We start from the raw sequence: 21,289 nt of genomic DNA on the forward strand, positions 1-21,289 counted from the left end.
TTTAATTTAAATGAAAATGAAAATTTTTCATTTTTAATTTAAATGAAATTTAATGAAATGCAATTTAATGAAATGAAATGAATTTAAATGAAAAAAATGAATTTAATGTAAAACAACGCTTATACCACAGAGAGGATTTAAAGTTTTCAAAAAGCCACCTTCCTCAAAAGTATTTTTCTCAGTGGCCGCCATGACTTAAATTCCCCAGTTAAAATACAAAAGAATATTCTGAAGACAGTAAATATATTACATGCCATTATCCATAATCAAATGACTGAGGATTAGTTTATCACATTAGCACAAGAAAGGAAAAAGTCACAAAGAGGCTGTATGTAGTCTCCCTAATTCCCGTTTCTTTTCCTTTTCCCCTCGAGTAACTAAATGAGTTTGTTTTACTCAAAGAACATTTGTATTAGTAAAAGAACTCATTTAGGAATCCTAGTCGTCTGACCCAAGCGAACTGGAGCAGTAGATTGCTCTGTGAATGTGTTTACTGTCTGTCTCTACAAACATCTGGTCTCCCATCCAGGCCTCCCTGTGGGTTGAATCTACTGGGCTGGAGAGGGCAGGGAAGGGAGTACTCTTGTGCATCTTGGAATCCTCCCCAACACCCAAAACAGTGCCATGTGCTTACGGAAAGCATTATTCCAGTTCTTAATGCCACCTATTGCAAAGCTCTGACCCTTCTCTAGGAAACTGTGGTTGAAATTTCAGACCTAAAAATGTCAGTTGGATACTTAAAATTGTTCTTCTAAAAATCCATCTATTGAGCACACACTTTGTGTCTGACACTGGCACTCAGCAACTAACTAGACAACAAAATTACCTCACAAGGTCAGAATATGAGGTAGGTGGCAGACATTCAGTAAATGCTTATTAATCCGATTTGATGAACTTGTTAAACTACTTTCTGGCTAAACTTTTAAGTCTTTCATTAATGGTTTCTTCACATGGCAGTGGCCTTTAGTTTCCAATATTCTACTAAGCACTCAACTTTTTATTTTTATTTTTTTAAGGTACAAGGTCTCACTCTATATGGCGGTGTGATCATGGCTCACTGCAGCCTCAAACTCCTGGGCTCAAGCGATCCTCCCGTCTCAGTCTCCCAACTAGCTGGGGACTGCAGATGTGCACCACCACTCCCAGCTAATTTTTTTTCTTTGTCATTTTTTTTGGTAGAGATGGAGTTTTTCTATGTTGACCAGGCTGATCTCCAACTCCTGGCATCAAACATTCCTCCCATTTTGGTCTCCCAAGGCACTGGGATTAAAAGTGTGTGTCACCACACCCAGCACACCCAACTTCTGTGGACTTCTTGTATCAGCCCTCCAATCCTCATTAGCAACTGCCTATTTATTTTTGAACTCAGGGGACATAAAGAAAGACGTCTCTAAGGGCTGGGCATGTTGGCAGGTAGATGAACTTGCCCTACAGGGAGAGTCTGCTAAAGGGGAGGTAACAGGCTATATTTGCATTTCTAAAGGGGAAGTGGGGAACTGGGGGAAAAAGAAGAGAGAGAAAAATAATTAAACCATCTCTTAGGAAAGTGGGGGTACTCGGTTAAACTATGGTCAGGTCACTGCACTGCAGCCTGAGCAATAGAGCGAAACCTTGTCTTAAAAAAAAAAAAAGATCTAATAAACCACAGAGTAAAAGAGAAAAATCTGCATTAGACTACACCACAGAAAAACTGACAGTTACTCTCTTTTACCTTCCTACCATCAAAACCTAAGAAATGGTGTCCTCTTTTCCATTATGAGAAGATACACTTCGAACTGCTGATCTTGTGATGATAACAAGTTTTTCTGAACTATGGATTCATTCTTGCCCTATTTCTCTTGCTGTTGTTTTGGCTGGATCAAGTGCTGAGGTCAAATAACTGTGGCTAGTAAACATGAGGTTCAGACCCAGGTGAGTTAACTGGCCTGGCAGAAAATCAAACAACCTTGGACACGGGACACCACACTGCGACAGCCCACACAACAAAGCTGGACTCACAACTGTCAACACCAAGAGCAGGCTGGCCCTAGAGCATCACAGTTCCACGCTGCTCACCTGTAACAAAAGTCCAGGTTTTTCTAAACTGGGGTCCAGATATCATCTGTCAAGACTTTAGCATCAACCTTCTTGACCTTCATAAAAGCTTCTGTGCTATCTGAAAGTACCACGGAAGTCTGGGATGAAATTCCTGAGATGAAAATTATTTTTAGAACTTTAATCGACAGTGATTCTCATCCAAGTAAATCAAAATCCATGCACACAGGAGATGCTCAATAGATACAAGATCAACTGGAAGGGAAAAGCACTAAGTTAGTGACCACAAATGGACGTAACTTTCGTCATCATCATCAGCGAACACTTCTTGAGCTCCTACTAGGTATAAGCGATAACAAAAGGTGTCAATCACAGGTCCTAACCACAGGCAGTTTACAATGGATAACTATTACCCTATGAAGTATACAGAAGCATTTGAAAACCTCTAGACATAAAATCACCTTTCCCTTTTCAGTGAGGCTTCCCTAGTTACCTATGTTTAACAGTGTATGCATTTTTTTCCTCTACCAAAAGAAGTCAAGAAGAAAAAACAAGGGAAGGAAGGGATACAGAGCTAGAAGGACTGATCCCAGTGTCTGACATGTATAGCTCACACTAGGAGAACTCAAAATATGTAAGAATAAATGAGGATTCTCTTCTTCACGCTGAATCCAAATTTGTACAGTAGTCACCGTTATTCTAAGGAGCTCCATTTGGTTCACTGCTAAACAGCCTCCCCCTCCACATATGTTAGCTGACCTGTGTGGTCCAGCTCGCACAGCACTGACTGTAGATATTTTATACTACACCACATGCTTCTGCTTCCCACTCTTCCATTCATAAAGAAGAGAACATTTAAAAAGCACACACAGCCAAGCACGGTGGCTCATGCCTATAATTCTAGCCCTTTGGGAGGCTGAGGCAGGAGGATCACTTGAGGACCCTGTCTCTACAAAAAATTAGCCGGGCATGGTGGCTTGCACAACAGAGCAGACCCTGTCTCAAAGCAAAAAAAAAAAAAAAAAAAAAAAAGCACACAAATTACACAAATTATTGGAAATACAGCACTAGAGGCTTGAGTAAACAGTACCAGTACTACAAAGAAAATAGAATTTCATGTGAATGACATGTATTTCAGTTCTAAGCAATACATAACTTAAAATGTAATTTCCTAATGCACTTAAAATTTTCTTTTAGTTTTTTTTTTTTTTTAAGAGACAGGGTTAGGCCAGGCACAGTGGCTATTGCCTGTAATCCTAACACTTTCGGAGGCTGAGGAGGGAGAATCATTTGAGCTCAGGAGTTCAACACCAGCCTAGGCAACATGGTGAACCTGTGCCTGGCTCCCAACGCACTTAATTTCTTATTTAAGGCTATTTTAGGAATTCAAGGACAAAAATGATTACCAATATTCCTTTTCCTTATATTATACTTCACCTCTTCTATTACCTGAAATCTTCGGGTAGTGTTCATGAGAGATTTATACATGCTGCTTCATTTTCTCTGCCACCTTTAAAATACTATTTTCTCCAACTCCTCTACTAAACAATCTTTCTAGATGATAATCCACGTTTTACCTACCCAGAGGTGCCAGTGAGCTGGGAGATCTGGGGGAATGCATTTTCCAGGAAACAGACTGCTAACCCACAACAGGAGGCTTTCAATGCCCTGGGAGATGGACTGTAATACCAGGACTTTTATCTTGACCTAATCTTCTAAACTTCTTCCCCCACCTGCTAGTCCCTCTTGTCTCTTAACTCTTAATCACTGTTTGCTTCAGAAGCATTTATCACTATCCCACAGTATTTATTTGCTGCCTGCTCCCCCATAAGATCTCCAGAGAGCAGGATATTTACGTGTCTTGTTGATTCAACCTCAGCTTCCAAAACAGTACCTGGCTCACACAAGAAACTCAATAAATATTTACTGAATCAATTATAACATCTTACAATACTCAAGAATTAAGTCATATTTTACTGATCAACAAATCAACTAGTAAAATCTTACTTGTCATTGCAGAAAAAAAAGCGAGAGGAGAGACACATCTGCTCCCCAACTCCTGCTAAATGAGATATGAAAAACGGATGGCTAAGTGGAGATTTTGTAAGAGAAACAAACGTTACTAATTTCTGAGACCACTTCTAAAAACAGGAGATGTCTGTTCCTTAATATACTGCCTTGTTTATCAGCTTCTGAGTGAAATGTCTGTTACCTACTACAGCCTTCCGCCATTATCTCAGTGCTGCAATCTGAACTAACACACTGAGAGTAGTTTGGTGGAGTGTGATGCTTTCTTTTAAAATAAAGGAGTGAGCAGGTCATGTGATAAGCAAAATACAAACCCTGGGGACAATGATCATTAACAAATATTCTTATGAAGTTGAGCCACTGCCATTTCTCTTACCCCAAAGCGCTTGGGCATTTTCAGTGGAATGATGGTATCACTCTGTCGAGCAGTGAATTTTTAAGCTGGGATAGAATAAAGTTCCCTTTAAAGGCTTATGAGAAGGAATGTGAAAGAAAGATAGGGCAGTGGGTTTGGCAACTGAGGATGAGAAGCGCTCATTTAAAATGCTGTGCTTTCCTACATTCCCTAGCCCCAGCCCTAATGTCCCACAGCACGCTGAGGATGGCTTTCTTTTCGGTGCAAACCAGTGATTTCTGGCATCCCCCTTCCAAATCACAGAAGCCGGCGGGGACTGCACTACTCCAATACTTATCAGCATGGTGGAAGGCAGGATGGGGTGGTGAGAAGCGTACGCGGGCTTGAGAGGTGAGGTGCGGGGCCAGTGACCGAAGCAACTTTCCTCATCAGCAAACGGTCATAAAGTTGCCTCCCACCGAGAACGGCCAGAAGAACCAAGTGGATGGCCAGGACCGCGCGCAGAGCCTGCGCGGAGCGAACGCCGTGATTGCCTTCTTACCCTCCCACGGCAAGCGACGCCGAAGGTCTGGGGAGACCGTCAGGGCTGTGACTGAGGATGGCTGTCGAGTGACCACAGAGCCTAGTCAATAACGCGTATCTCCTCCAGCACCGCGGAGCGCGAGCCCGGAGCCCGCCGCACGCGGGGCGCCGGGGCCGCAGCCCAGCCCCACGGCTCCGGGCTTCCCGCTTCGAGAAGGGCACACCGCGGCCCCCCGGGGCTCGGGGCGCTGGCGCTGGCACCGGAAGCGGGAAGGGCCGGCGGAGCCAGGTGGCCAGGAGTCGGGTACTTACCCACGGCGGGCGGCGGGCGGCTGAGGTCGCGGCCAGCCGGCTCCAGGCGGCGGCGAAGTCGGGCGGCGGGGCGCGCGGGCTCCGGCAGACTAGGGCGAACAGGGTCCCCAGCAGGAAGGCGGCCGCAGCGCAGCTCAGGTACAGGCTGAGCCTGAGCAGGACGGAGCTCAGCCCCACGGCCCCCGCAGCCTCCCCGCCGCCGGGCCCCAGGAAGGAGAGGGCCACGGCGGCGAGTGCGGCCACCGCCACGGGCCCCCACCAGCTCCGGCCGCCCGGGCCCCCCGGCACCGCCGCTGCTGCCTCCGCGTCCCCCGGGGACTCCGGCCGCCGTTCGTCCCTGAAGCCCGGGGCAGGACGGCCGCCGGCGCCTGCGGCCCGCGCGGGGCTGAGGCCAGCGCCGCCACTGTCGGTCGCATCGGGGTGCATGCTGCTTCCTGGGCCGCTAAGGACAGGCACATCTCCTGCCCCGCGGTCCCCCGCCGGCGCTCCGGAGGCAGGGGGAGCCCGCGCTCATGCCTCGCCCGCGGTCCACCGAGGGAGCGGCCCCCGCAGACGCCGCCGGGCCCCTCTCGGCGACCCCTCAGCGCCGCCCCCAGGCGCTGGGCCCGTAGCTGCCGGGCCGGGCGCAGCCAGGGAGCCCCACCGTGTTGTGACTGAAGCCTGGCCAGCCTGACGCGGGCGGGGCGGGGCCGCCCTGAAGTGCGTGTCGGGCGGGGCCCGGAGCCACCGCGGCAGCTGAGTGACAGCCAGGAGGCGCCCACCCACAGCGCGGGGGCGGGGTCCGGGACGGGGCCCCACGGGGAGGGGGCGCGACCCAGCGCGGCGCACACCGCTCTTTCCCACGCTCCCCTCCGCCTCCACAGGATGCCGTCTGTTCGTGGAAAATTTTGCTGCAGGTGTCAGCGGCGCTGGTAATTCCCCAGCTCAGGTGAGCCCGTAATTCTCCCTCTCCGCTCATCACCAGCAGTAACCTCTTCTCTTTGCTTGCAGCCTGCAACATTTCTGCCTGGTCTTCACTCGCTATTTAAATAGGCAGCTGTTCCCAAGCCTGCCTGTCACAGTTTCTAAAGACCTTCCCTTTCCCACCCTGCCGCCTTAAGCAAGGAATCAGACACGTGCGGTGGAGTAAGTGAAGCCTGCAATTCCTAGCTATGGAAAGGTCCACAGAAGTCTGCCTGGTGTAACAGGGTGCAGGTAGCTGCCCATCATCACTTTGGCTCCAATTCTGTTTCCCCCCCCCCCCACCCCGGCCAACTATTCAGTACAAATGCTATCAGCCACGCAAAAGAACGTGGTCCAAATAATTTTTAGAGTATGTATTTGCCTTTTCTTCTGTCATAGTCCCAGCCAGTAATATACAGGTAACGCTTGCTAATTAGATGCCAATATGCTACTTAAACACTGGCAATTACTGCTAAGACTAATAAAGTAGCAGATGTAGCTTTTACTTTTAGTATTAATTGGTATTCATGGGCATTTCATTCTTTCTTTTTTCTTTTTTTTTCTTTTTTTGAGACGGAGTCTCTGTTGCCCAGGCTGGAGTGCAGTGGGGCGATCTCTGCTCACTACAATCTCCACCTCCCGGGTTCAAGTCATTCTCCTGGCTCAGCCTCCCGAGTAGCTGGGACTACAGGCGTCCACCACCACACCCAGCTAATTTTTGTATTTTCAGTAGAGACAGGGTTTCACCATGTTGGCCAGGATGGTCTCGATCTCCTGACCTCGTGATCCGCCCGCGTCAGCCTCCGAAAGTGCTGGGATTACAAGCATAAGCCACAGCGCCCGGCCTCACTTCATTCTTTCTTAAACCTTCTAAGTCAGAAATGAAGAGTGCCTCATGCTAGATGTGACTTTGCCATGCCAAGGCGATGATCAAAAGAAGTTACCAGCTTCCTTTACTCCTCCTTTTTTAAGAAAATAGGGGCGGGCACAGTGGCTCACACCTGTAATCCCAGCACTTTAGGAGGCTGAGGCAGGCAGATCACGAAGTTAGGAGTTCAAGACTACCTGGCATAGTGAAACTTGAACCCAGGAGGTGGAGGTTGCAGTGAGCTGACATCGTGCCATTGCACTCCAGCTTGGGCAACAGAGAGAGACTTCGTCTCAAAAAAATAAAATAAATAAAGCAGTATAATTAATTTTGAAGAAGCCCTTTTGCCTCTAAAATAGTTGTTAATTTTCAGGCAACTGGAGCCCCTCAAAGTGTACCCTACAAACCCAAATTATTCAAATAAAGCAAAGCAGCTTGTTATCACCAACAACCAAATCTATGTTTTTTGATCATTTACATGCCAAGGACTGAAGGCTTCATGATAAATTTAAATTAATTTTTCAATTTTAGCGCTAGCTCACCATAATAGTAACTAACAGCACTTACCGTGTGCCAGATACTATTCTAAGGACCACACATACTTCATTTAATCTTCACAACAACCCCGACGGATATCTCCATCTACACAGTGGGGAACTGAAGCACAGGAGGTAAGATAACATGCTCAACATCGTAAAGCTAATAAATAACAGAACTAGGATTTAGTTGTTACTCCATGTGGTCTAGCTTCAGAGCTTGTGCATTGAATCGCTATGCCATGATGCTTCCTAAGAATTCTGTGATTTAGTCATCTCATATTACGGAAGAGAAAAAAAAAAAGTTAAATTCTTGATCCTGATCTGTATTCCATGCTTCAAAGTGGATAGTTTTGGGCCTGGCATGGTGGCTCATGCCTGTAATCCCAGCACTTTGGGAGGCCGAGGTGGCTGGATTACCTGAGGTCAGGAGTTTGAGACCAGCCTGATCAACATGGCAAAACCCTGTCTGTACTAAAAATACAAAAATTAGCCATGCGTGATGGCGTGCGCCTGTAATCCCAGCTACTTAGGAGGCTGAGGCAGGAGAATCGCTTGAACCTGAGATACAAGTTGCAGTGAGCCCAGATGGCGTCAGCACATCAGCCTGGGGAAGAGAGCAGGACACTGTCTCCAAAAAAAAAAAAAAGTGGATAGTTTTGTAGCTTTGTGAGAATAGCAGCAACTTAGCCTCCTAACAAACGCTAAGTGATTATAACTTGAACCAACTGGTCTGAAACTTATTGACAGGCCAGGCCTGTAACTCTTAAGACCCTGATCTTTCCAATACACCCACATATGTTATACCCAGGAGTAATGCAGATATGAATAAATGTAAGCCTGGGGTCAGAAAACTTCCTCACAGCACATTTGTATATATTTTTTGGAGAAATGTATTGCGGCTAAATCAGCATTGACACTTTGACATTTGTTTAACAAATGGTAGTCCAGCCTCCACCCTGTGTGGTTTGAGGAACATTGAGAAGTGAGGTAAGGTAAGTGTGACAATGGTTAATTTTAGGTGTCAACTTGACTGGATTGGGATTACCTGGAAAACTAACAAAGGATTATTTCTGGGTGTGTCTATGAGGGTGTTTCCCAAGAAGATTGCCCCTGGGTTAGTGGATTGAGTGGGGAAGATCCACCCTTATGTGGGCAACCATCCAATCAGCTGTGGCCCAGAAAGAACAAAAAGGTGGTTTCCTCTGTGCCCTGGAGCTGGGATACACTCCTCTCCCATGCCTGGACAGCAGAACTCCAGGCTTTCTGGCGTTGAGACTCCAGGTTACACTAGCAGCCTCCTGTGTTCTCAGGCCTACCGCCTCAGAGTTATGCCATCCGATTCCCTGGTTCTGAGGCCTTCAGAGTTGAACTGAGCCATACTACCAGCTTTTCCAGGCTCTCCAGCTGGCGAAGGGTGTATGTATCATCAGAGTTCTCAGCCTCCATAATCACGTAAGCCAATTTCTCCAATACATTCCTTCTCATATATCTATCTATATCCTTTTGGTTCTGTCTCTCTGGAGAACATTAATACATCTTCCTTTTTTTTTTTTTTTTTTTTTTTGAGACAGAGTTTCGCTCTCGTTGCTGGAATGCAATGGTGTGATCTTGGCTCACCGCAACCTCCGCCTCCCAGGTTCAAGAGGAGCTCCTACTTCAACCTCCCAAGTAGCTGGGATTACAGGCATGCACCACCATGCCTGGCTAATTTTTTGTATTTTTAGTAGAGATGGGGTTTCTGCTTGTTGGTCAAGCTGGTCTCAATCCCCCAACCTCGGGTGATCCATCCACCTCGGCCTCCCAAAGTGCTGGGATTACAGGTGTGAGCCACCACGCCTGGCATACATCTTCCATTCTGTCTGTCCTGCAGCACATCTTAATGTTGTAACTTGGACCAGAGGCACACAGGTCATGGGCTGAATAATACATTCCATTTTATGTATCTACTACATTCTTCATCTGTCTGTTGATGAACAAACACTTGAGGTTTTTTTCCACCTTTTGGCTATACTGCTATGAACATGGGTGCATAAGTATCTGTTTGAGACCCTGCTTTCACTTATTTTTAGTATATGTCCAGAAGGAAATTGCTGGGTCATATAATTCTATGTTCAAGTTTTTTAAAACATGCCATACCATTTTCCACAGTGGCTGAGTATTCTACATTCCCACAAGCAATGCATAAGGGTTTCAATCTTTCCACATTCTTGCCAATCCTTATTTTCTGGGTTTTTTTTGACTAAAGCCATCCTGGTGGCTGTGACCTGGTATCTCATTGTGTTTTTGACTTGCATTTCCCTAATTAATGGTGTTGAGTATCTTTTCATGTGCTTATTGGCCATTTCTTTGGAGAAATATCTACTTAAGGCCTTTGTAAGATAAACTTTTGACCACAGTTTGTTTGTTTATTTATTTATTTATTTAGAGAGGGGCTCGCTCTGTTACCCAGGCTGGAGTGCAATGGTGCGATCTCAGCACACTGCAACCTCTGCCTCCCGGGTTCAAGTGATTCTTGTGTGTCAGCCTCCCGAGTAGCTGGGGTTACAGATGTGCACCACCACACCTGGCTAATTTTTGTATTTTTAGTAGAGACAGAGTTTCACCATGTTGGCCAGGCTGGTCTGGAACTCCTGACCTCAGGTGATCCGCCCACCTCAGCCTCTCAAAGTACAGGGGATTATAGTGCGAGCCACCGTGCCGGCCGACCACAGTTTAACAACTATCCCTGGAAAGTGGTGCCAACACAGTTTTATTAAGCACTTTAAAAGAAAGTGAAATGCTTTTTTTTTTTTTTTTTTTGGAGACACGGTCTCATTCTGTTGCCTAGGCTGGAGTGCAGTGGCACAATCTCGGCTCACTGCATGCTCCACCTCCTGAGTTCAAGCGATTCTCCTGTCTCAGCCTCCAGAGTAGCTGGGACTACAGGCTCACGCCACCATGCCCAGCTAATTTTTGTATTTTTAGTACAGACGGGGTTTCACCATATTAGTCAGGCTGGTCTTGAACCCATCTCAGGTGGCCCACCCGCTTCAGCCTCCCAAAGTGCTGGGATTACAGGCGTGAGCCACCACGCCCAACCAATGCTTTCTTTTAGGCAACAAAAAGAGAATTAATTATACTTTTGGTAATTAAGACCAACAAGTACAAAATGCACTGTGAAGGATGAAAATAGACAATCCTTACTGGAACTCCCCGGGACAGGGTAAGACCCATATTTCCTACCCTTCTTTGTGCTTAGGTATGAGCAATATTTATTGAGTACCTACTGGATTGGGTACCATTGCTGCTATAACAAATTACTACACATTTAGTAGTTAAAACAACACAAGTGTATCGTCTTACAGTGCTGAAGGTCTTAAGTCTAAAATCAAAATTTGCGGGCTCGGGTTCCTTGCGAAGGTTTAAGGAGAGAATCCGTTTCCTCCTTTTGCCGCTCCTACCTGCACTCCTTGGCTCACTACCTCTTTCTGACATCACTCCAACCTCTAGCTTCTGTGCTCACAGCTCCCACTACTGACTTTGAACTTCTTGTCTCCCTCTTATAAGGACCTTTGTGATTCCGTTGGGTCCACTGGATAATCCAAGTTAATCTTCCCATTTTGATCCTTAATCACATCAGCTAAGTCCTGTCTGCTACATAAGGTGACATATTCACGTGTTGTGGGGATTAGGAGGTACACATTTTTGGGGTGCCATCATCCTACCATACCTGAGAGTTCAACGAGAAGTTATTGCATTCAATATATTCTGCAGAGATCATTTTTACCTTAGATTGTTTTAACTACCCAGCTCGTTGACCCCTCGGCAAAGGTCTTTCCATTCTGCTACCAGCCTCTGGTCCACAGAACGAACTAGTGGTATGAACTGAACTTTGCTGATAGAAAATATCACAAACACACAGCCGCCGTCCTTTTTTATTCTTGTTTTGGTAGAGAATTACAAGATAATCAAGGCAGCTTTCCCTATTAACTCACGATAACAACGGGGCCTACCCGCGTCGCCCTAGGCAGCCGGGAGCAGCAGTAACGCCTCTAGGGCGCCCTGGCAACCACGCGGGCTGGACCGCCTTCTTCCGCGGCTCTTCTCGTGTGCGCGTCCCTGGCCCGGCCTCCAGCTCCGCCCGCGTGGAGCCCGGGCCTGGCCGCCTGCCCGCCGCGCTCTGTGACGCCCGCCGCGAGGGCCGCGCGAGGCCCGGCGTGCGCCCCCGCCTCTCCCGAAGCGCAGAGCCCCGCGCCGCCCCTCCTTTCCCTTTCCGCTCTCTCCGCCTCCGGAAGCGCGGGCGCGCGGCGCCAGGAGCCCGTTCAGGGTCGCGGGAGTGCGCCAGCGCCGCGCGTGGGGCTGTGGCGGCCGCGGCTCTCAGGTGAGGGGCGCGTGAGCGGGTCCTGCCTCCCTGCTCGCGGGGTGCCCGACACGCTCCCTTTCCGTTCGAATCCGTTTCCCCGCTCCGGAGCCCAGGCGGCGGCGAGTACTCGGGGTGGGTTTAACGAAGCCTGCGTGGGCGGTGGGAGGCCGCGCCCCCACGACAGAGGCGCCTGTGGCGGCGGGTCCCGGCGCCGCCGCACCCCGTTCCCCGGCGAGAACGGTGGGTCCCGCCCTCTCACGCGTTCCGGGTGGCGTTGAGGGTCGGGATCATCCCTAAATTGAGATTGGGCCGCGACCACATGCAGGGCCCTGACGACTGCCTCCTACCTCCAGGGACTCGAACCTATCCCACGAGGCCCGAGGGGCTATTTGCCTTCCGGGGACGGTAGGGGGTGTGGACAAGAGCCTAGAGTTCCTGGAAACAGGTGTTTAATTTGGACCGGGATTTTCATGTACCCAATTGGGTATCTTGTTGGAGGCCTATTGTACTATTTAACTACAGAAATGTCACAGTAACAAGATGACAGTTTAAAAAGTGTCCGGTGCTTTTCTGTGTATTTTCCTGATGTTTGGTGAAAGCACTAGTCGGGTTACTGCTGACTGTAGGACCTGGCAAGTGGGGCGTGTCCAGTGACTCCCAGGCAGCTTTGGTGAAAACTTACTTCTGTCTCTATTTTTGTTTTTTGAGACAAGGTCTCGCTCTGTGGCCCAGGGTGGAGTGCACGATCATGTCTCACTGCAGCCTCCCAAGTCCTGGGCTCAAGCCATCCTCCTGTCTCGGCCTCCCAAAGTGCCATGATTACAGGCGTGAGCCACGCCCCTCCTGGCAAAACTCTGTCTTGATTGAGCACCAGAGGGTTGTTATGGTCTGATGAAGTATCCTTTAATTTTACCCTTTCCTAGTCTGTTATGAAGAGAATCTTAACTACTTTATTAAGTCATTTTTCTTATTTATTCTCTATGGTAAATTGAATCACTTAGTAGTAAATGTTATCAAAAGAATTGCTTAGTGGATGGGATTGTTGGGTAAATTTTCCTGTAAATTAAGTCACATGAGTGTTTAAATCTTTACAATAACGCTGTTGGATGTTATTAACCGAAATTTAAATCTGAAAAGTCTCACAGGCACCGGACTACGCACCACGGCGTGTGAACTGTGGCCACTTAGGGAGGCAGCTGGCTTCCAGCTCTTGGGGACTGTATGACCTTACCATGGGTGCAGATAAAGGCATAGTTCTGGTGTGTGTATCTGGAGGGGTGGGGGAAGAGGACAGGAAACTATCAAGGAAACTAGGCTGAAACACGGTGATTTCTTTTTTTTTTTTTTTTTTGAGATAGGATCTCACTCTGTTGCCTAGGCTGGAGTGCAGTGGCCCGATCTCGGCTCACTGCAGCCTCAGCTCCCAGGTTCCAGCGATTCTTCCACCTCACCCTCTGGAGCAGCTGGGACAACAGGCGAGAGCTATAATGCCCGGCTAATTTTTGTATTTTGTGTAGAGGTGGGGTTTGGCCATGTTGGCCAGGCTGGTCTCAAACTCCTGGGCTCCAGTGGTCTGCCTGCCTGGGCCTGCCAAAGTTACAGGTATGAGCCTATAACATAAGCCACCACGCCCAGCCACACACATACAAGGCGATTTTTCTGCCCTTGTGGGTAGCAAAGAGCACGGCGGCTCAATCTTAAATCTCCTAACTCTAAACTCCTTTGCAGGATAAGCAGTCTTTGAATGACTAAATTCGTCAGGTTCTCCTTCGGGTACTGGGGATACAAAGATGAGGAAGTGACGAGGAGCTCCCCAGTCTGGCAAGGAGACAAGTGTAGGGGACGGGGGAGGGAAAAACAAAAACGTTTTTCCTGCAGCTGGGGTTCCGGAAGTTAAACTTACCAGACAGGGGAAAAGGCATATGTATTTTATTTTATGTTAATTTTCACAATGACACAGGGCTTTCCTAGAAAAGAAGTGGATAGGCCAGAAAGTTTCTATACAGTGTTTAAAAGATGATAAACTGTGGAGATATGACATGAGGAGATCTTAAAACCGGGTGGAGGGTTAGATTTCTAGGGGTTTAAACCATGTGAGTAAATAAAGGCATACCTTGGAGATATTTTAATTGGTTGCAGACCACTACGATAAAATAAATCTCGCAATAAAGCAAGTCACATGAATTTTTTGGTTTCCCAGTGCATATAAAAGTTATGTTTACACTGTGGTCTGTTAAGGGTATAATGGTATTATGCTTAAGAAATGTACATACCTTATCTAAAAAATAATTTATGGCTAAAAAATGCTATCAATCATTTGAGCCTTCAGGGAGTTGTAACTTTTTTTGCTGGTGGGGGGTCTTGCCTCACTGTTGATGGCGGCTGACTAACCAGGGTGCTGAGTGCTGAGGGTTGGGATGGCTGTGGCAGTTTCTGAAAATAAGACAATAATTAACTTTGCTTTATTGACTTCTTTTCACAAAAGATTTCTGTAGTTTGTAATGCAGCTTGACAGCATTTTATCCACAGTAGAACTTTTTTTTTTTGAGACGGAGTCTTGCTCTGTCACCTGGGCTGGAGTGCAGAGGTGGGATCTGGGCTCACTGCAACCTCCGCTTCCTGGGTTCAAGCAGTCCTCCTGCCTCAGCCTCCCAAGTAGCTGGAATTACAGACATGGACCACCACGCCTGGCTGATTTTTATGTATTTGTAGTAGAGATGAGGTTTCACCATGTTGGTGAGACTGGTCTCGAACTCCGGACCTCAAGTGATCCACCCACCTCGGCCTCCCAAAGTGTTGGGATTACAGGCGTGAGCCACAGCACCCAGCCTCACAGTAGAACTTTAAAACGAGGTCAGTCTTCTCAAACCCTGCCGTTGCTTTATTAGCTAAGTATACGGAGTATTCTAAATCATTTGTTGTCATTTCAACAATGTTCACAGCGTCTTCGCCAGGAGTAAATTCCATCTCAAGAAACTTTCTTTGCTCATCCAGAAGAAGCAAGTCCTCATCTGTTCAAGTTTTGTTATGAGATTGCAGCAATTCAGTTACATCTTGAGGCACTGCTTATTTTTTCTTTTTTTTGAGACAGGGTCTTGTTCTGTCACCTAGGCTGCAGTGCACTGGCATGATCACAGGTCATTACAGCCTCAACCTCCCCAGCCCAAGTGATCCTCCTGCCTCAGCCTCTACAGGCACGTGCCACCACACCCAGCTTTTTTTTTTTTGAGACAGAATGTCACTCTGTCACCCAGGCTGGAGTGTGGTGACACGAGCTCGGTTCACTGCTGCGACCTCTACCTCCCAGGTTCAAGTGATTCCCATGCCTCAGCCTCCCAAAAGTAGCTGGGATTACAGGCATGTGCCACCACACCTAGCTAATTTTTAGTAGAGACAGAGTTTCACCGTGTTGCCCAGGCTGGTCTCGAACTACTGTCGTCAAGTCATTTGCCTGCCACAGCCTCCCGAAGTGCTGGGATTATAGGTTATAGGTGTGAGCCACCGTGCCCAGCTAATTTTGTAGTTTAGTTTTTTCTTTTAAGAAACGGGATCTCACTGTGTTGTCCAGGCTGATATAAAACTTCTGGGCTCAATTGGTCCTCCTGCCTTGACCCTCCAAAATACCAGGCTCCACTTCTAATTCTAGTTCCCTTGCCATTCCTACCACAGCTGCAGTTCCTTCCTCCACTTAAGTCTTGAATCCCTTAAAGTTATCCATAAGGGTTAGAATCAGCTTCTTCCAAACTCTTGTTGATGTTGATATTTTGACCTCCTATGAATCATAAGTGTTCTTAATGGGGAAAGTTTTCAATTTATTTTGCTTAGATCCGTCAGAGGAATTATTATCTATAACAAATACAGCCTTACAAAATACATTTCTTGAAAAGTAAGACTTGAAAGTTGACTTACTCCTTGATCCATGGGCTGCGGAATGGATGTTGTTAGCAGGGGTGAAAACAACGTTAATCTTGCACATCTTCATTAGAGCTATTGGGTGACCAGGTACATTGTCAATGAGCAGTAATATTTTGAATTTTTTTTGTCTGAGCGGTCAATCTCAACAGTGGGCTTAAAACATTCAGTGAATTATGGCTGTAAATAGGTGTGCTGTCATTTGGGCTTTTTGGCTTTTTGTTTTATATACAGACCACCGGCAGAGTAGATTTAGCATAATTCTTAGGTCCCTTAAGATTTTTTTCTTTTTCTTTTCTTTTTTTTTTTGACAGAGTCTTGCTGCCTCGCCCAGGCTAAAATGCACTGCCACAATCTTGGCTCACTGCAACCTCTGCCTCCCGGTTTCAAGTGATTCTTGTGCCTCAGCCTCCCAAGTAGCTGAGACTATTAATATAAAAATTAGCCCGGCTAATTTTTGTTATTTTTAGTAGAGACGGGGTTTCACCATATTGGCCAGGCTGGTCTCAAACTCCTGACCTCAGGTGATCTGCCTGCCTTGGCCTCTGAAAGTGCCTGGATTATAGGTGTGAGGCACCATACCCAGAATGTTTTTTTTTTTTTTGAGACGGAATCTTGCTCTGTCACCCAGGCTGTAGTGCAGTGGCCCGATCTCAGCTCACTGCAACCTGCCTCCTGGGTTCAACCTATTCCCCAGCCTCAGCTTCCCAAGTAGCTGGGATTACAGGTACATGCCACTACGCCTGGCTAATTTTTCTATTTTTTGTAGAGACGGGGTTTCACCATGTTGCTCAGGCTGGTCTCCATCTCCTGGCCTCAAGTGATCCGCCCATCTCAGCCTCCCAAAGTGCTGGAATGACAAGCGGGAGCCACTGTACCCAGCCTAAGGGCCCTAATATTTATGAAATGGTAAATGAGCATGGGCTTCATTTTAAAGTCACCAGCTCCATTAGCCCTTAACAAGAGTCAGCCTGTTCTTTGAAGTGTTGAGAACAGGCATTGACTTCTTCCTCTAGCTATGAAAATCCTAGATGGTTAGCATCCTTTTCCAATAGAAGACTGTTTCATCTACACTGGAAATCTGATGTTTATTGTAGCCACATTCAGCATTTCTCTTAGCTAGATCTTCTGCAGCTTCTCCATCAGCACTTGCTGTTTTACCTTGTACTGTTTTTTTTTTTTTTTTTTTTTGAGACGGAGTTTTCGCTCTTGTTGCCCAGGCTGGAGTGCAATGATGCGATCTTGGCTCACTGCAACCTCCGCCTCCTGCCTTCAAGCGATTCTCCTGCCTCAGCCTACCAAGTAGCTGGGATTACAGGCATGTGCCACCACACCCGACTAATTTTGTATTTTTAGTAGAGACAGGGTTTCACCATTTTGGTCAGGTTAGTCTTGAACTCCTGACCTCAGGTGATCTGCCCATCTCAGCCTCCCAAAATGCTGGGATTACAGGCATGAGCCACCATCCCTGGCTTACCTTGTGCTTTTATGTTACAGAGAAGACTTCTTTTCCTTCCTTCCTTCCTTCCTTATTTTTTTTTTTTTAAGACAGAGTCTGTGTCACCCAGGCTGGAGTGTGGTGATGCAATCTTGGTTCACTGCAGCTTCTGCCTTCCCAGATCAAAGGATTCTCATGCCTCAGTCTCCCAAGTAGCTGGGACTTCAGGCTCCCACCACCACGCCTGGCTGGTATTTGTATTTTTAGTAGAGATGGAGTTTCACCGTGTTGGCCAGGCTGGTCTTGAACCCCTGACCTCAAGTGATTTGCCCACTTCAGCCTCCCAAAGTGTTGGGTTTATAGGCATGAGCCACCGCACCCGGCTGAGCAGCCTTCTTTTCTTAAACCTCATGAGACAGCCTCTGGTAGCCTGAGATTTCTACATCGTCTTTACAAACTCTTTCGGCCTCCATAGACTTAAGCGAGTGAGGGCCTTGCTTTGGACTAGGCTTTCCTTAGGGGAACGTGGTGGCTGACTTGGTGTGTCCAGAGCATTCGGACTTTCTCCATATCAGCAGTAAGGCTGTTTCGCTTTCTTATTCCTGTGTTCGCTGGAGTAGCAGTCTTAATTTCCTTCAATAATTTTTTCTTTGCTTTCACAACTTGGCTAACTGGTGCAAGAGGCCTGCTTTTGGCCTGTCTCCTGGACTTTCAACATACCTTCCTCACTAAGCTTAATCATTTCTAGCTTTTGATTTAAAATTTTCTAAGGGATGGGAGTTGGAATGATTTGGATGTTAAGTGGACTTTTAGGAAAATTTCAACTTTTCGCGGTGGCTCACACCTGTAATCGCAGCCCTTTGGGAGGCCATGCGGGCGGATCCCGAGGTCAGGAGATCAAGATCAAGACCATCCTGGCTAACATGGTGAAACCCCGTATCTACTAAAAATACAAAAATTAGCTGGGTGTGGTGGCACGTGCCTGTAATCCCAGCTACTCAGGAGGCTGAGGCAGGAGAATCACTTGAACCAGGGAGTCAGAGGTTGCAGTGAGCCGAGATTGTGCACCACTGCGCTCCAGCCTGGGTGACAGAGCAAGACTCTGTCCCAAAAAAAAAAAAAAATTAAAAAACAACTTTCCTATTAATATATTTGCCAGTAAAATCCAGCAGAGACATTCAGTGTAATAGTCACGTGGCTGTTAATAAGTTTATATAGATATGTGTAATATTAATTCTGGGCCAAGAATTAATAGAAACTTATTACTTGATTGTGAGTTAGTAAAAGTGCTCTTTTGTTATGTTTAAGATCTCTTCGTTTCTTCAGACAGTGTAATCATCCATCTCTTACAGCTAATTTTCTGATTTCAGTTTCTTCAAATTTCAAGAAAATGTTTATTTTTTATATTTGTAATTTAAACTACATGTCTTTTTTTTTTTTTTTTCAATTAAGAGGGAGTCTCGCTCAATTGCCCAGGCTGGAGTGCAGTGGCAAAATAGCAGCTCACTGTAACCTCTGCCTCCCGGATTCAAGCGATTCTCCTGCCTCAGCTTCCTGAGTAGCTGGGATTACAGGCACCTGCCATCACACCCGGCTAATCTTTGTATTTTTGTAGAGATGGGGTTTCACCATGTTGGCCAGGCTGGTTTTGAACTCCTGACCTCAAGTTATCCACTCCCCTCAACTTCCCAAAATGCTAGGATTATAGGCACGACCCACTGTTCTTGGCCTTAAACTACATTTCTTCAACTCTGGCTCCTGATTTAGTCTAGTGAGGCCTTAATCTATTAGCAGAGTTTCCCTAGACACTGTCATATTACCTATGGCACTTGACACTGTCTAGTACCACCCAAAGTTTAAACTTTCATTCCATCTTATATGTATCGTAGTACATTACCTTTTGATGAAACCTTTTTATCTCCATAGATAAGTGGCATTTCAAACCCTTGCCTGTGACTCTCGGGAATGTGAAGCTAGTTTTACATCAAGGCCTAGTGCACACCATGCATATAAGTAATAGAAACAAGTTTCATGAAACTTACTCTTATAATATGTAATGCACTCTTTTTTTTTTCTTTTGAGATGGATTCTCCCTCTGTCCGCCAGGCTGGAAGCACAATCTCAGCTCACTGCAACCTCCGCCTGCCGGGTTCAAGTGATTCTCCTGCCTCAGCCTCCCGAGTAGCTGGGATTATAGGCGTGTGCGACCACACTCAGCTAATTTTTTATATTTTTGGTAGAGACAGGGTTTCATCATGTTGGCCAGGCTGGTCTTGAACTCCTGCCTCAAATGATCTGCCCGCCTCGGCCTCCCAAAGTGCTGGGATTGCAGGCATGAGCCACTGTGCCCGGCCTGTAATGCACTCTTGATTATTACACTCTATTCTACTTCTTTGTCAGTTTAATGATTGACATGAGCTACTGAATTGATTTTACACTGGATTGTGACCCATAGTTTATAAGATATTACTCTAGGCTATGCCGTTAAACCATTTACTTTTGAAATTTGAAGAAACTTAATTTAAAAATTTTAATTGCAAAGATATTCTTTTCTTAACCACACAACAAAGTAAGAAAGGAAAAAACAATAAAACCTCAGTTCTTTTTAGAGTCCAGAATGCTCACCATTACACTGTGGGGTATCCACAATTCTTTTTATTCCACTCCTTGACATTTTGTTTTCAAAGGTGAATTATCTTACAAAAAAAGGTGACATTTTGGGGAGTTTAATGACAGTGTTATAAGACCGATTCACCATTCAGTGGCTATTTTAGTTTGTTTTTCTTTTTACATTCAAGTGGGCAAAATTAGATTATGATCAGCCACAGTCTTTATGTTTGTGATGACCCATGATCGCAGGCCTCTATCCAAGTTTTTCTATTTCTCCTTCCCCTGACCACACGTACTCCTCTCCCCTCCCCTCGTGGGTTATACTCATGTTTAATGTATGTCCTTCCAATCCGTGTTCTATAACTTGGCTTGTATGTTTGTGCTCATGAAGAACATAGCATTGTTTTGTATATGTTTTAAGTTTTATGTAATTGTATCATTGCTTGCTTGCTTATTTATTTATTTTGAGACAGGGTCTTGGCCTGTAGCCCAGACGGGAGTGCAGTGGTTAATCATGACTCATTGCATTATCACCCTCCTGGGCACAAGTGATCCTCCCACCTCAGCCTCCTCAGTAGCTGGGACTACAGGCACACCACTATGCCCAGCTAATTTTTATTTTTTAATTTTTTGTAGCGACGAGGGCTCATTATGTGGTCTGGAACTCCTGGGCTCTGGGCGCAAGCAATCCTCCCACCTTGGCCTCCCTAAGTGCTGAGATGACAGGCGTGAGCCATGGTGCCAGCCTCGTTGGCTTTTTTAATTCTGCTTTTTTATTCAATGTTATTTTTGTAGATCTCAGTGTATCCTTTTTGGCAGATATGTGCTTACACAATTTGTTTATTCATTTTCTTCTTAACGGACAGTGAAGTTGTTTCTCTTGCATTGCTATTGCAAACAGTAGTGGATGCTGTGCTGTGGTGAACATCCTGTGTGCATGCCCAGGATCACACAACTGGGAAGTAGCAGAATCATATTTTGAGTCTGGGTGTGTCTGACTCCATTCATTCGTTTCAACCACTGAGCAGACTCCCACACATCACTTATTTGCCTAATTTATTACACAAACACTATTATGGTAACAGTAATGGCACTATAATGGGATTGTGTGTCATTTTTCTTTTAACAGGTCAATTCTTAATGTATGGCCTCCTCCCCTTTAGTTTTGCTTTAACTGTAAATTATATTATTCAGTATAGAGAAGTTTTGTATTCTTTATTTTTCATGTTCATACATCATCTAAATCAAGGGTCTACAAGCTGGGCACAGTGGTGTGCGCCTGTAGTCCCGGCTACTCTGGAGGCTGAGGTGGGAGGATCACGTGAGCCCAGGAGTTGGAGACTGCAGTGAGCTAGAATCCTGTCACTGCACTCCAGCCTGGGCGATG

At 46.3% G+C, this 21,289-nt stretch overlaps 2 protein-coding genes and 1 long non-coding RNA gene across 8 annotated transcripts in view; 2 read left to right on the top strand and 1 right to left on the bottom strand.

Moving 5' to 3' along the window:
* The window catches only part of SNX25 (sorting nexin 25), a 143,169-nt gene extending 137,237 nt beyond the window's left edge, over positions 1 to 5,932 (bottom strand). For both annotated transcript variants that reach the window (XM_021938986.2, XM_003899418.4), the window contains exon 1: positions 5,252 to 5,932. In XM_021938986.2, coding sequence (XP_021794678.1) covers positions 5,252 to 5,677 — 426 coding nt within the window. In that variant the 5' untranslated portion in view covers positions 5,678 to 5,932. The remainder of the gene's footprint in view (positions 1 to 5,251) is intronic.
* A 122-nt stretch (positions 5,933 to 6,054) lies between these two features.
* Positions 6,055 to 9,216, top strand: LOC108586171. Its single transcript, XR_001903109.3, has 3 exons — positions 6,055 to 6,179; positions 8,911 to 9,052; positions 9,172 to 9,216. It is a non-coding gene; the product is annotated as an uncharacterized LOC108586171 (long non-coding RNA).
* A 2,456-nt stretch (positions 9,217 to 11,672) lies between these two features.
* CFAP97 (cilia and flagella associated protein 97) overlaps positions 11,673 to 21,289 on the top strand; it is a 47,036-nt gene continuing 37,419 nt past the window's right edge. For 2 of the 5 annotated variants that reach the window (XM_009207970.4, XM_017959263.3), the window contains exon 1: positions 11,673 to 11,960. The gene's annotated coding sequence lies outside the window, so the exon portion shown is untranslated. Of the gene's footprint in view, positions 12,183 to 14,694; positions 14,796 to 21,289 lie in introns of those variants that run through there. The other 3 variants (XM_017959260.2, XM_017959261.3, XM_017959262.3) reach the window with 3 other exon arrangements.

Source organism: Papio anubis, chromosome 3 (genome assembly GCF_008728515.1).
Source record: "Papio anubis isolate 15944 chromosome 3, Panubis1.0, whole genome shotgun sequence".
NCBI classification, from domain to species: Eukaryota; Metazoa; Chordata; class Mammalia; order Primates; family Cercopithecidae; genus Papio; species Papio anubis.